Source organism: Macaca thibetana, chromosome 15 (genome assembly GCF_024542745.1).
Source record: "Macaca thibetana thibetana isolate TM-01 chromosome 15, ASM2454274v1, whole genome shotgun sequence".
Taxonomy (NCBI): domain Eukaryota; kingdom Metazoa; phylum Chordata; class Mammalia; order Primates; family Cercopithecidae; genus Macaca; species Macaca thibetana.
In genome coordinates, this window is record NC_065592.1 from 53,652,103 (window position 1) to 53,665,319 (window position 13,217).

Genomic DNA, 13,217 nt, shown 5'->3' on the forward strand with positions numbered 1-13,217 from the left:
ATTATTTCATTTCAAAAATCCCTCAACATTCTTAAGTTAGCAAATATTAATTAGGTTTTCATTTCTCGTTATCTCTAACTGTAGTAATTCCAGGTAGACAAAAACATAGCTATTTCAAAGCTGCCACACACCAGCATAAAGAACACCCATAGAAGCCATTAGTTCATAAACCAAAGATCCCATCAAATTTTTACATGGCTTTATCCTAGTATCTTTAACCTCAACTTTATTTGTATCTAATCTCCACCTGCACCATCCCAATGGCAGCCAGTAGCCCCATGTGATTTGTGAGCACTTTTAAGTATGTCTAGTCCAAGCCAGGTGCAGTGGCTTATGCCTGTGATCCCAACACTTTGGGAAGCCGAGGTGGGCAGATGGCTTGAGCCCAGGAGTTGAGACTAGCCTGGAAAACATGGTGAAACCCCATCTCTATTAAAAATACAAAATATTAGCTAGGCATGCTGGTGTGTGCCTGTTGTCCCAGGTAGTTGGGAGGCTGAGGTGAGAGAAGCACCTGAGCCCAGGAAGTAAAGGCTGCAGTGAGCTATGATCACACCATTTCACTCCAGCCTGGGCAATGAGAGGGAGACCCTGTCTTATAAATAAATAAATACATAAATAAATAAGGCTAGTCCTAATTGAAATGTCATGAAAATAAAATATCTTTTTGATCATTTTTATATAGTTTACATGTTGAAATAATATCTTGGCTATACCAGTTTAAATAAAATATATTATTAAAATTAATCTGTCTCTTTTTACTTTTTCAACATGGCTACTAGAAAACTTTAATTATATAAATATAATATATATTGGCATTACATTTATCTTGGACAGTGCTGCTCTAGTCCCATGCTAGTAAGCATGACTTAAACTAATTAAAATTAAACATCATCTCTTCTTAACTATCCAAGACTGGGCTGGATATGTCCCCTATGTACTTCCATTGCTCCTTATGCTTACTTCTATCATAGCATTATTTCATTGTATCATAACTGTCACTCCACGAGGTTGAAAATTTCTTGAGGAAACAGATTAGATTTTTTTAAGCCTCTTATACTGACAAGAATTCAATCTTTGACCAAACTAACTAGGCTCCTCTGAGCTTTCTTCTCAACTAGGCCTCAACCTCTGTCTATAAAAATTCCACTCTCAGCACAAATGATTTCATGCACCACCTTCCACCCACATTAGAAGATTTAAACAAACAGTTTCTAACAGCTCAAGTCTGCATCCCTAGGATGACCCTATCCCCACTTAAAGTGCCTGCCAGACAAAGCTTAAGGCTGCCAAAAGGATGCACTATTTATTCTAGCCCATATTGGTCAACAGGCCCGACTACCCTTTCTTAGAGCATCCAGTTGTGAATCTTTCCTCTGTACCTTTAAGATGTATATGTGTGTTAGTCTATTTGCACTGCTATAAAGGAATACCTGAGACTGGGTAATTTATTTAAAAAAAATAAGTTTATTTGGCTCATGGTTCCACAGGCTGTACATGAAACATGGTGCCAGCAACTGCTTCTGGTGAGGGCCTCAGGAAGCTTATAATCATGACAGAAGGGCACCAGATATCAGGGGAAACCTACCCCCGATACTCAACGTAGGTTCCTTTCTATTTCCTTAAGTGTTGGCCGGTCTGAGAAATAAAGGGAAAGAGTACAAAAGAGGGAAATTTTAAAGCTGGGTGTCCACGGGAGATATCACAGAAGGGGAGCCTGCGTATTACAAGGCAAGAGAGAGAGGGAGGAGGTGCCAGGCTCTTTTAAACAACCAGATCTCGCCTGAACTCACAAAAAACATACCCATTACCACAAGGATGACACTGAGCCATTCATGAGAGATCCACCCCCATGACCCAAACATCTCCCAGTAGGCACACCTCGAACACTGGAGGTCATATTTCAACATAAAATTTGGAGGGGACAAAAAATCCAAACCATATCTATATGTACCTCCCACAACTCAGAAGTATTTTTCTCAAGGACCTAAAAGCCATTCCATTAAAATGTAATTATCAGGAAAGTTAGGGCCTCTGTCTGCTAGTCTGTGTATAAGCATAGAATCCTAACTTGATACTTGCTAGCTAACAGACACAGCTGGCCTAATCAGCATGTACACTGATGAACTCTGTAATTTTTCTTTTCCCTTACCACTCCCTCATTCTCCCTTTAAAACACTCAATCACCTCTGTACTAATCAAAATTGATTTCAATTCATGCTGGACCCTCCTTGCTTACTGCCACACTGTATTACTGACTAAAATCTGTCCTTAGCACTTTCACTTGCATCCAGCTTTGTTTATCTTTAACGATACCCAGAATTATATAGCACAGGCTTGAAATAAGTATTCAATAAATGTTGTTAAATCAGTGACAATATACAATATAATACTAGCCAGCTGATGAAAAAAGCCATACATAATTCTGGGGCAATAGGCAATCATAAATTATAGCCTCAGTCAATGAGGCTTTAAAAAAATCAAGGAGAATAACACTGATATATTTAAAAAAAAAAAAAAAAAGATTATTAAAATCTAGGTTGTTTTCTCACCTGAAGTCAAATTCCGAGCTGTACTTTGTGATTTCTGCACTTCAGTAGATTTAAAATTGAGGTCATCCTGCATCATCTTTAGCTCTTGATTGGTGATAGAAGATATCTGTTTCATACGATTTATATTCTGCATTTGCAGAGAAATAAAAATACAAAAAAATCCACTGATTTAACTCTCAATAAAACCCTTGGAAAACACTGTCAAAGGATGAGATGTTTGGATCAGGTATTTGTTTTTGAAATACACCATTCAAGTTATATGTTGTATAGAAAATGAGATTCAAAATTGGATTTTCTCAATAAAGACAGACTATAAATTCAAAATTGTGGGGTTTTTTTTCATTTCCTTTATTTCACTGTAGAAAAAAATTCAACTACACTATTTTAGAAACTGGTTGTAGTCTTAAAACACTAAGAATATTGAAAGGAGACCATGCATTTCATAATAGATGCCCAATAAACATTTTCTGATAATTTGAGATACTCATTATGTATACATGCAAGAAAAGAATCCTTTTTATTTACAATAAAATTTACAGTATAAAAACATAAACATTTTCTAACATGTCTAGGTTTTGAAATTATCTGTGCAAATGTTACTTTCAAAAGTTCAGATTAACAATGGAAGAAGATCATAATAATTATTCTCAATTAGGGCTTCATTTACTGCTGAATATTGATATTATACATATCATCCTTTTTCTCTATCGCCCTAATTACCTGACATTTTGCTAGAGTGATAAAAAAGTTAATAGCTGAAATAAATAGTAACAAGTAAGGGAATTTAAAGGAAGCAGTTAAATGAGAAGACATAATAGTGAGTCATTTTATTTTTTGAGTTGTATTTAGAGAGTTAATCACAGCAAAAATAAAGGCGACACCAAGACAGGCACAGGGTACTCACTCGACTACAGTGCTCCAAGAGTGAAACAATGTTGGCTTCTATCTGTGCCTTTCGTTCCAGTTCCTGATTCTTTGTTTCCTCAAAAGTCTCAATAAAAGCTGACAATTGGAAACCATAAGAGAGGTTACTGTTGATAGAGGTAACACTATATAAACTCTGATTTGTAGGTCTTAAGAGTGCTTTTTAGAAAGTTTTTTTTTTTTTTTTTTGATATGGAGTCTCATTCTGTCATGAGGCTGGAGCGCAGTGGTGCGATCTCAGCTCACTGCAACCTCCGCCTCCCGGTTCAAGGGATTCTCCTGCCTCAGTCTCCCGAGTAGCTGGGACTACAGGCCTGTACCACCATACCCAGCTAATTTTTGTATTTTTACTAGAGACGGGGTTTCACCATGTTGGCCAGGATGATCTGGATCTCTTGACCACGTGATCCACCTGCCTGGCCCAATTTTTAGAAATTTTAAGCTACCACTGTTTAATTTGTTATTAACCCAAAGGTAATTATTCAATAAGAACTTCACATACTTACAAACTGCCTAAATCCTGTGACCTTGATATAAATCGGAAAGTTATAAATATAGGCTCAAAAGAAATAGCTGATAAAATGACAATCAGAAGAAATTTGCTTTTATAAAGATCTCCTTTGATATATCAATAATTATTAACACCCTGGCTACTAACTTTATTTCTATAATTTCCATTGCTGAATACCTATTTTATCTGAAAATGAGTATTTTATTTATAATGCTGGATTCATTTCAACTAAATGAATTTAATAATTTATTCAGATTGTAAATAAATATTCTAGGAAATTATCTTTTTATTTGTTTAATATAGAACCAGTTCTTATTTACATTTTCGAGTATTTCTATGGGGCATCTAAAAAATAGAAACTTTCAGTCAAAAATAATTTTATTGTTAGCATGAAATAAACATCAACAGCTTGCCTTCTGTAATGGATTTCCATTCTACTTTTTTCTTATATTTAGTATATTTTTAAAGTGAAACAGTCTTCAACAAAACATTTTTTATTGGAATATGGTGGTAGAGGACCACAATCAATATTTTTTATAAAACTGAATTTTCTTTAATGTCCTGCTTCAGCATTCATACAGGTCTTACGTGTGAATATCCTGCTTTTATAATCTGTTGATTTTTGTAATCTGTTAAGTGGCCATATGAGATTTTTATATATACACAAAAGCATAAATGAACATTGTCTTTCAGGGGTTATTTTTTAAGGAAAACAAACCATAATTAATATGTGGAAAGAAATCTGAGCTAGGTGACCTTCTATTTTAAGATTCTGTAGTATAGGAATTCTTTCCATTCATTCAGTAAACATTCATTAAATGAACATTTATTGACACCTAAGTGCCAGATACCATACTAGGTAGTATCTAGTAATTTCTAATATTGTGGTGTCGTGACACATTGTTCCTTGATTTTACACCTTTCTCCCTTACCAAAAGACTCAAAATAATTTTTTTGAGATAATTTTTGGTATTTACTGACATTTTAAAGAAAACTTGGTACCTTGTAAAGTAAGAGCTGACAATTACTCTTTTATAGCATGCCTTCCATGAAGGTAACTATTGACATCAGACCTAGATGAAACTCTAGCATTTTGTTAGAATTCAGATTCTAGCAAAATGATAACTTAAAAGGAAACCAGTAATAGATAATACATGCCAATTTTTTAAAAAATTATAAATGTGTAACATAAGTTTAAGTGAAAACCAATTTATAAAATCAGGCTGAGGTTTTTTTTAAGTGAATCAAAACTGTAACAAAAAGTGACTAAAATTACAGCTGGTGATAGAACAGAGTGACAATATCTGATGTGAGGGCTAATAAACAAGTATTATGGAAAGCTAAATATAAAAGTGAAAGATACTAAAGGTGAATATAGTGAAGGATGTAAAAGAGAACATTCAATCAATAAATGGTCTATAGCAGCAGTCCCCAACCATTTTGGCACCAGGGACCGTGGAAGACAATTTTTCTATGGACCAGGGCTGGGGGGCAGATGCGGGTGATGGTTTTGGGATGAAACTGTTTTACTTCATATCATCAGGAGTTAGTTAGATTCTCATGAGTGCAACCTAGATCCCTCACATGTGATAGGGTTCACACTCATATAAGAATCTAATGCTGCTGCTGATCTAACAGGAGGCAGAGCTCAGACGGTAATGCTCGCTTGCCAGTGGCTCACTTCCTGGTGTGTGGCCTGGTTCCTACAGGTCTGCAGCCTGGGGGTTGGGGACCCCTGGTCTATAAGCTTCCTCTATACAGACTACGAATGTAAGTGCTAGCTTTAGAATCTAGCCCCAATGTATAGACATTCATCACATATCTTTTTAGAATTTTCTACCCATCTCTAAATTATGCTAGAAACTATTCTTCAAGGCAAAATGCTTTGAATGTCCACACTTCTGCATTTATTAGCCATTATATCTGCCCAAAATGAGGTCTCTGATTTGGTATAAATGAACAGCAATCTGAAAATATTGTATTTTTATATCTACAAGAATATCACTTACTGTCCATATTTTCCTCCCTTTTTTTCAGCTCTTTGTATTTCTGGTTCATTTCACCTATAAGAGATATAAAATACAACATTAATTTCAAAAATTCCACATACAGTGCTCTAAATTAAAAACATCTCTTTAGTTCTCTCTATGCCATTACTCATTGACTATTCAATGTGTTCCATTAGGTGAAATTCTTTTACAATGACTTATGTATAGAGACTTTTAAAGTAGATATATGCATGTACCTTGAATATGTGGAACAAACAATATGATTGGAAAGAACTTAAAGGCTTTCCATTCCCAACCTGGGGCTATTCACCCTATACATGAACACTATGGGTGCCGAGAAACGTAAGTTCCCAAGAAAGTCCATTCCATCTTTGAAAGATCACCAGCAAGATAGCAGAGTAACTTCATTCACAGAGTTTATACTCTAAAGATTTAACAATTAATTAAAATTAAAAGGTACTAAGTGCTATCACAGGAAAAATAAAAGATGCTATAGGAGCACACAGCAAGGGCAACTTACCTAGGTCACGGTTACAGAGACAGTTTCCCTAAACAAGTAATATTTAAGTTGCATTATAAAGAATAGTAGGAGTTACCTGGTCAAAATACAGAAACTGCAAACGTCAAAGCATTACCAGTAAAAAGTTTCAAAGTGAGGATGAATATGGTAGCATAAAGAACTGAGGGAGTGGTATGGCGGGGGCAGAGAATGAAGTGAAAAAGTGGCACAAAGATGAGGCAGATTACAAAGCACCTTATAAGATCCACATTAAAGAGTTTGGACTTTCTCCTAAGGACAATTACTAAAGAATTTTAACCAGAGAGAAGAAATAATCCGTTTGCAATTTTGAAAAATATTTCCAGTCTGGAGAATAAAAGAGAAGTAAGATTGGAGGCAATAAAACCAGTTAGAAAGTTGTCATAATAATCTGGGTGAAAGATGAAAGCTGCCTGGAGTAGAGTGGTGGTAATTAGGATGGAAGGTAGTGAATTATTTTTTGTGACATTTAAGAGCCACAGTGAATGGATTTTGGTAAGGGTTAAACAGGGAGGAATCAAGGATGCTTCCCAGGCTTCTGGCTTGGGCATCTGAGAAGATGGTAGTATGATTAACCTAAATGGGGAAAAAGTTGAGAAAGAGTTGCTTACAGCAGTTTTGCACATGTTGAGTTTAACAAACATGAAAAGCAGGTCTAAAGGTACAAAAATCCAAGGCCTAGAAAAATGAATGAATTCTGCCATTTTAGCCTCACAGAGAGACCCATTAGTAGGAGTGGATCATGATCATTTTATGACAATAGGATTTCACTGTAACAAAAACTGAGCTTTGAAGGAACATGGCAGCTGCCATCTGTAGAGAAAGCAGACAGCGACACAAACCTCCATCTGTGCATATACTTGCTTGGTGTTAAGTGAATTATGAGAACACAAGGGTGATGGCAAAGTCAGAGACGTGGATTAGCAAACAGCTTTTCTGCCTTCTGGTCTGAAAAGTTTTCTGAAATTCATTGACGACAATCCTGATACTGAGAAAATCTTATGTTAAGGCCTCTACTATATTACTGGTAGTAAAAAGCTGCAAGTGAAAGCTAATGTTTAAGGACAGTAAATACCTAATGTCACAAATTCCTAGCCAGGCTACACCTAGCACCAACGGGAAACCCTGGATCCACTCAGATAAGGCTCTAGATGGATTAGCAACTTTACTGAACTACTACTCAGGTCAAATGATCAACCATGGTCTCAAAATACACTAATGTACCCTGATTAACTGTGAAGAGGAGGCCAGAGGTAATCTGTTATTAATTAAACAAACTTTGTATATGTGTGTGTGTGTGTGTGTGTGTGTGTGTATATATATATATGTATACACATTCGTAAAATATACTAAAGACAGGGTTTTGAGTGGGAAACCGAAAGAGTTGGAGTTTGTAGCACACATGATCTGGGATACCCTTATAGGAGGAAGATGTGCATATAAATATCATTGCACATGTGAAGTGGCAGAAAAGCTACTATCTCCTGAACGTGCCATGGCCCATGTTTCTAAGAAAGTCCTAGTTTCTTGTTCTGGCTATTTAAGTTCCACTCTTGGGAGACTGGTCAGGCATTAAGGGATTAGGAGGGAGGCCTGGATCCTAGACTTTACAAGGATTTAACCATCATCTTATCTTTCTTCTTTTAATCTTGAGAGAATTCCTACACATGATGGTTCCAGTTTCTCATCTTGCTTTTAGACCCCAACACACTGCAATGAGGCTTTTCCTACTCCTATTCCAATGAAATTGTTCTCAGTGAGATTATACGACTGCTTAATGATCAAATACAAAGGGCAGTCAGTTATCTTACTCTGCAATATTTGACACTATTGATACAACCTTTCGACTTTCTTTGTTTTCCTTTATGTTTTGTTTTTGCTTTTTGGGGGGATGGGGGGCTTCTCTGACTTTTCTTACTCTCAGATCATTATTTTTCTGTCTTCTCTTCATGGGTCTGCTTCCTTCTTCATTTACATTCTAGAGTTCTGTTCTTAATGAACTTCTAACGCTATATCCATGGCAATTTCATACATTCTTGTGGTTTAAGAACTCTCAAATTTAATATATTGTCTGATTTTTAGATTCTTTAATCTAAATGCTTACTATATATATTTATTTGGAAGCCCTTTCAGGAAATCCTAACTCAGTATATTCATAATTAAACTCATAGTCTTCCCCCTCTTTATTCCCTATTACATTTGGCTGTCCTCACCATCCATTTATCATTCAAGTCAGAAACCTGAGAGGAGACTCCTCCCTCCTTCTCTCCTCAAAGTCATCCTCCTAGTTGCCAACAGATTGAGCTGGAAGACATAACTGGTTAACGTTTACAGCTGCACAGCTGGCCAGCTGGATTAGATGGGACAGAGCTCCCACACATCTCAGCAGATTCCCAAGCTTCACAAAACTTTCTCCAATATCACTATTGCTAAGAAAGAGAGTGGTCAGAGCATTAGTGAACTTCTCTATTTTGTGATTTCTCAGTGGAGGATTAGTATCTGAGTTGCCCATAAAGGCAATGTAAATGTAGGCAGTCCTAAGGTAGGGTAAAACATAATGGTCATTAGCAAATCTATCCTTAGATTCAGTATCACAGGACAGGACAAGACTGTAGATAGATGGAAGCAAGTCAGTGTATCACAATGAAGGTACAAGCAGTTAAGCAGAAGGCTCTAATGTAGTAGAATCAACAATGAGGAGACCAAGGGAGAGGGAAAGGGACACAATGGTAAAAGGAAGGTAATTTTGGAGATATCCTTTAATTCTAAGCATTTGATGTCAGCATAGTTCTATACTCGTTTATTTATTTCAGATAAATTTACTGATTATCTACTGTGTGCCACATACTGTAATAGGTGTTGGGATATCAAACTGAGTAAGACAGTTTCCACCCTATTCTCAAAGGGCTTACACTCATTAGGTGTATAAAAACAAAAATGTATAATGCAACATAAGTGCTCTAACAGGTACGTATGAAGTGCTGTGGTAACCAGAAGCGTGAAAAGAGTTCAGGAGGATTTTTCACAGGAATTATACTGGCAAGGTACTTTATCAGGTAACATGGGATTAAAGAAAAAGTAAAATATTTTCCTTTGAAGAATTTATACTCTAATAAGACAAGTATACAAAAATGTATACTATAAATTCAGGCTTTTTCATCACCCAAGTAGGAAAGAAGAAATGAGTATGGGCTGTTAAAAAAAGACTAGGGCTACTGTAGAACGGACACCATCGCTTTTTGATAGTCTCTGCTATAGCCAGCAGTGGAGAAAGGGAGTTATGCTCTTCTTGCACTGCCAATAGTCTGAGCACCACCAAAACTACCTCTGTCCTCACTGCAAGGAAGTTCACCCCACACTTTTACTTCTCTGGCATCAAATGACATTCTCCTGACTCAGGCTTTATAGGCTTTTATACTCTGAGAAGTAGATCTGCCCCTAAGGTCTGGTTACCGTTTTCCAAATAGGTGGCTATCCCAATCTTCTCTCCTGATCAATACACAACAAGGCATGTACTAGGAACTCTCCAGGCCTCAAGGCCCCCAACTCAGCAAAGCCTACTGATTTTAGAGTTGAAAGGTCAACAGGAAACAAAATCAGGGAGATGGGGCAAGAAAAAAAACTCCACAGGACTTCTGCACATCCAGATTGTTTCTTGGCACTTGAAATACTTCTGAAGCAGGCAAAGTCTCCCAGTACCCTTCCTTCTTTTTTTTTTTTCTTTTGAGACAGGGTCTCATTCTGTCACCCAGACTGTAGTGCAATGGTGCAATCTCGGCTCACTGCAACCTCCGCCTCCCAGGTTCAAGTGATTCTCCCACCTCAACCTCCCAGGCAGCTGGGGCTTCAGGCATGTGCCACCACACCCAGCTAATTTTTAGTAGAGACACGGTTTCACCATGTTGGCCAGGATGGTCTCGAACTTCTGACCTCAAGTGATCCACCCACCTCAGCCTTCCAGAGTGTTGGGATTACAGGCGTGAGCGACCGCACCTGGCCTCAATATCTTCTATGTGGCATAGTTTCTATCCCTATTACCATTCTGGTCACTCTACTATGAATGAGCTCTAGTTTTTCTCTAACCCTTTTAACATACTATGCCAATAAACTTAAAATTCCAAGAAGACCGTCACTTTCCATAGTCTATATAACCACTTTTTGTTATGCAATCTAGGATTTCAGCTGTTTTCAAGGCTGTATCACATTAATTCATATTGAGTTATCTAAACCCCTTCTAACATTTTCACGTATTTTAGTGAGCCAGAACACTTTCTCCTCCCTGACTCCTGTTTCAATTTGAATTAGTTGTGGGGGCCTATAAAATTCCATCTTTTTGCATTCAGTCTCTCTCTCCCATCTACTTTTCACATACCATTATTACAGTAAGCAGCAAATGAGTATACAAAACACAGTCATTCCGTGGTATCTGACGGGGACTGGTTTCAGTACCCCAATCCCCTCTGTAGATACCAAAACCTGAGGATGTTCAAGTCTTTTACATAAAATGGCATAGTATTTGCATATAACCTATATATACCCTCCTGCTATATACTTTAAGTCATCCCCAGATTACTTATGATAACTAATATATTGTAAATGGTTGTTACACTATGTTGTTTAGGAAATAATAACAAGGAAAAAAAGTTTGTACATGTTCAGTAAAGATGCAACCATTGTTGCAAACTACACGGTACACATCAGCAACAATGTAACATTTTTTGTTTTATTTTCATTTTAAAAATAGAAATGGGGTCTTACTATGTTGCCCAGGCTGATTTCGAACTCCTGATCTCAAGCAATCCTCCTGCCTCAGCCTCCCACAGTGTTGGAATTACAGGCATGAGCCACCATGCCCAGTCACATTTTCTATCAACACTTGCAGATGACTTTCATTTAATGGCCTGAAAGAGTACATTAACATGCATCAAAACTCTGGCTTTTCTGGCTGAGCACTGTGGCTCACAACTATGATCCCAATACTTTGGGAGGCCAAGAGGACTGCTTGAGGCTGGGAGTTTTAGATGAGCCTGGGCAAAATAGTGAGGCCTGTCTTTACAAAAAATTTTTAAATAAAAAAAAAAAAAACCACAAACCCTAGCTTTTCTCTCTTGATAACCCTCATTTGATGATTATGACTATTATAATTTCTATTTGGTGCTCACGGTGCCCATATGGTGAGGTGATGAGATGCACAGCACTGTAGGTAAGTGGTGAGACATGAGGCTAACTTGAACCTTCTAATAGGACGTCGGAAAGATCACTTATGCTGGAAGAATCTTCAAGCGCTTAAGGTCAAGGCTTCATAATACAGATGGCTTTAGTTAGGAACGCTGTTCTAGGAAGCTGTTTCTCCTTTTTCCTTGAATCATCAAACAACTCTTGCAGCGGTTGTAGGCATGTCTGCTATCCCTCAGGTGACATGGAGGCTTTGTTCCATTGAAGGATCATATCCTTTAACACTTGCACCTGTTGAAAAACTGATGCAAATTTTTCAAGTATCCAAATTGATGACTGTGTTTCCTCTAAATCTGTATCACTGTCATCATCTCCTGTAGAGAATTTCAGCAGAACCTTGAGTTCCTTGCTGGTAAGGGTTTCTCTATGCTCTTCTATGTGTTCCTTGAAGTCACCCTTGATCATGTTAGAGAAGCATTCCCCATCAACTTCCTTTGGAACATTCAAGATATTCCTGGGCCAGGCACGGTGGTTCATGCCTGTAATCCCAGCACTTTGGGAGGCCAAGACAGGCAGATCACGAGGTCAGGAGTTCGAGACCAGCCTGGGCAATATGGTGAAACCCCATCTCTACTAAAAATACAAAAATTAGCTGGGCATGGTGGCATGTGCCTGTAATCCCAGCTACTCAGGAGGCTGAGGCAGGAGAATTGCTTGAACCCGGGAGGCGGAAGTTGCAGTGAGCCAAGACCGTGCCACTGCACTGCAGCCTGGGTGACAGAGTGAGACTCCAACTCAAAAAAACAAAAGCAAAAAGAACCATATTACTGACTTCTGCATCAATAATGGGGAAGCTCCTGAAATCACTGACTACGTCATTCCATAATGACTTCCAACATGCATTGACTGTCTTGGGCTTTGGGGCATCTACAGCCTCTGTAAAAAGCACAACTACATTTGCAATTGTGAAGCTCTTCCATAAATCCATGACACTGTAGTCAAGGTTAGCATCAAGGACAGCACAAATCCTCCCGAAGGTGAGGTGGATGTACGTCACTTAATGCACTTGCTGATGCCCTGATCAAATGGCTAAAACAGTGAAGTTGCATTTGCTTTAGGAGGCAAGAACATCACTGCAACATTGTTATTAGTGAAGTAGAGAGATCAGGGATGGCCACGAGTAATGTCAATTATGAGGATGACCTTGAATGGCACCCTGTTCTCTTCCAGGTATTTCTTCATTTTAGGAATAAAAACGAATTCCAGGAACAAGATGGCCATCACCCAAGCCTTCCTATCGTGTTCCGGAACACAGGCAGGCAATTTTTGATTTTGTTTTTAAGGGCCCAGAGACTGTTTGGTACACAAGACCTGGCTTGACCATGTGACCTGTTGTGTTGCCACATAGCACCAGAGTAAGATGATCTTTCCAGGCTTTGAACCCCATAGCACCAGAGTAAGATGATCTTTCCAGGCTTTGACACTCTTAAGGATTTAGGTATTAGGCC

At 37.9% G+C, this 13,217-nt stretch overlaps 1 protein-coding gene across 4 annotated transcripts in view; it reads right to left on the reverse strand.

The window, feature by feature from the left end:
- The window catches only part of IFT74 (intraflagellar transport 74), a 129,612-nt gene that overhangs the window by 15,394 nt on the left and 101,001 nt on the right, over positions 1-13,217 (reverse strand). For all 4 annotated transcript variants that reach the window (XM_050761718.1, XM_050761717.1, XM_050761719.1 and 1 more), the window contains exons 14-16: positions 5,997-6,050; positions 3,457-3,554; positions 2,553-2,679 (exon numbers count right to left, since the gene is read on the reverse strand). In XM_050761718.1, the coding sequence (XP_050617675.1) occupies positions 2,553-2,679; positions 3,457-3,554; positions 5,997-6,050 (279 nt within the window). The remainder of the gene's footprint in view (positions 1-2,552; positions 2,680-3,456; positions 3,555-5,996; positions 6,051-13,217) is intronic.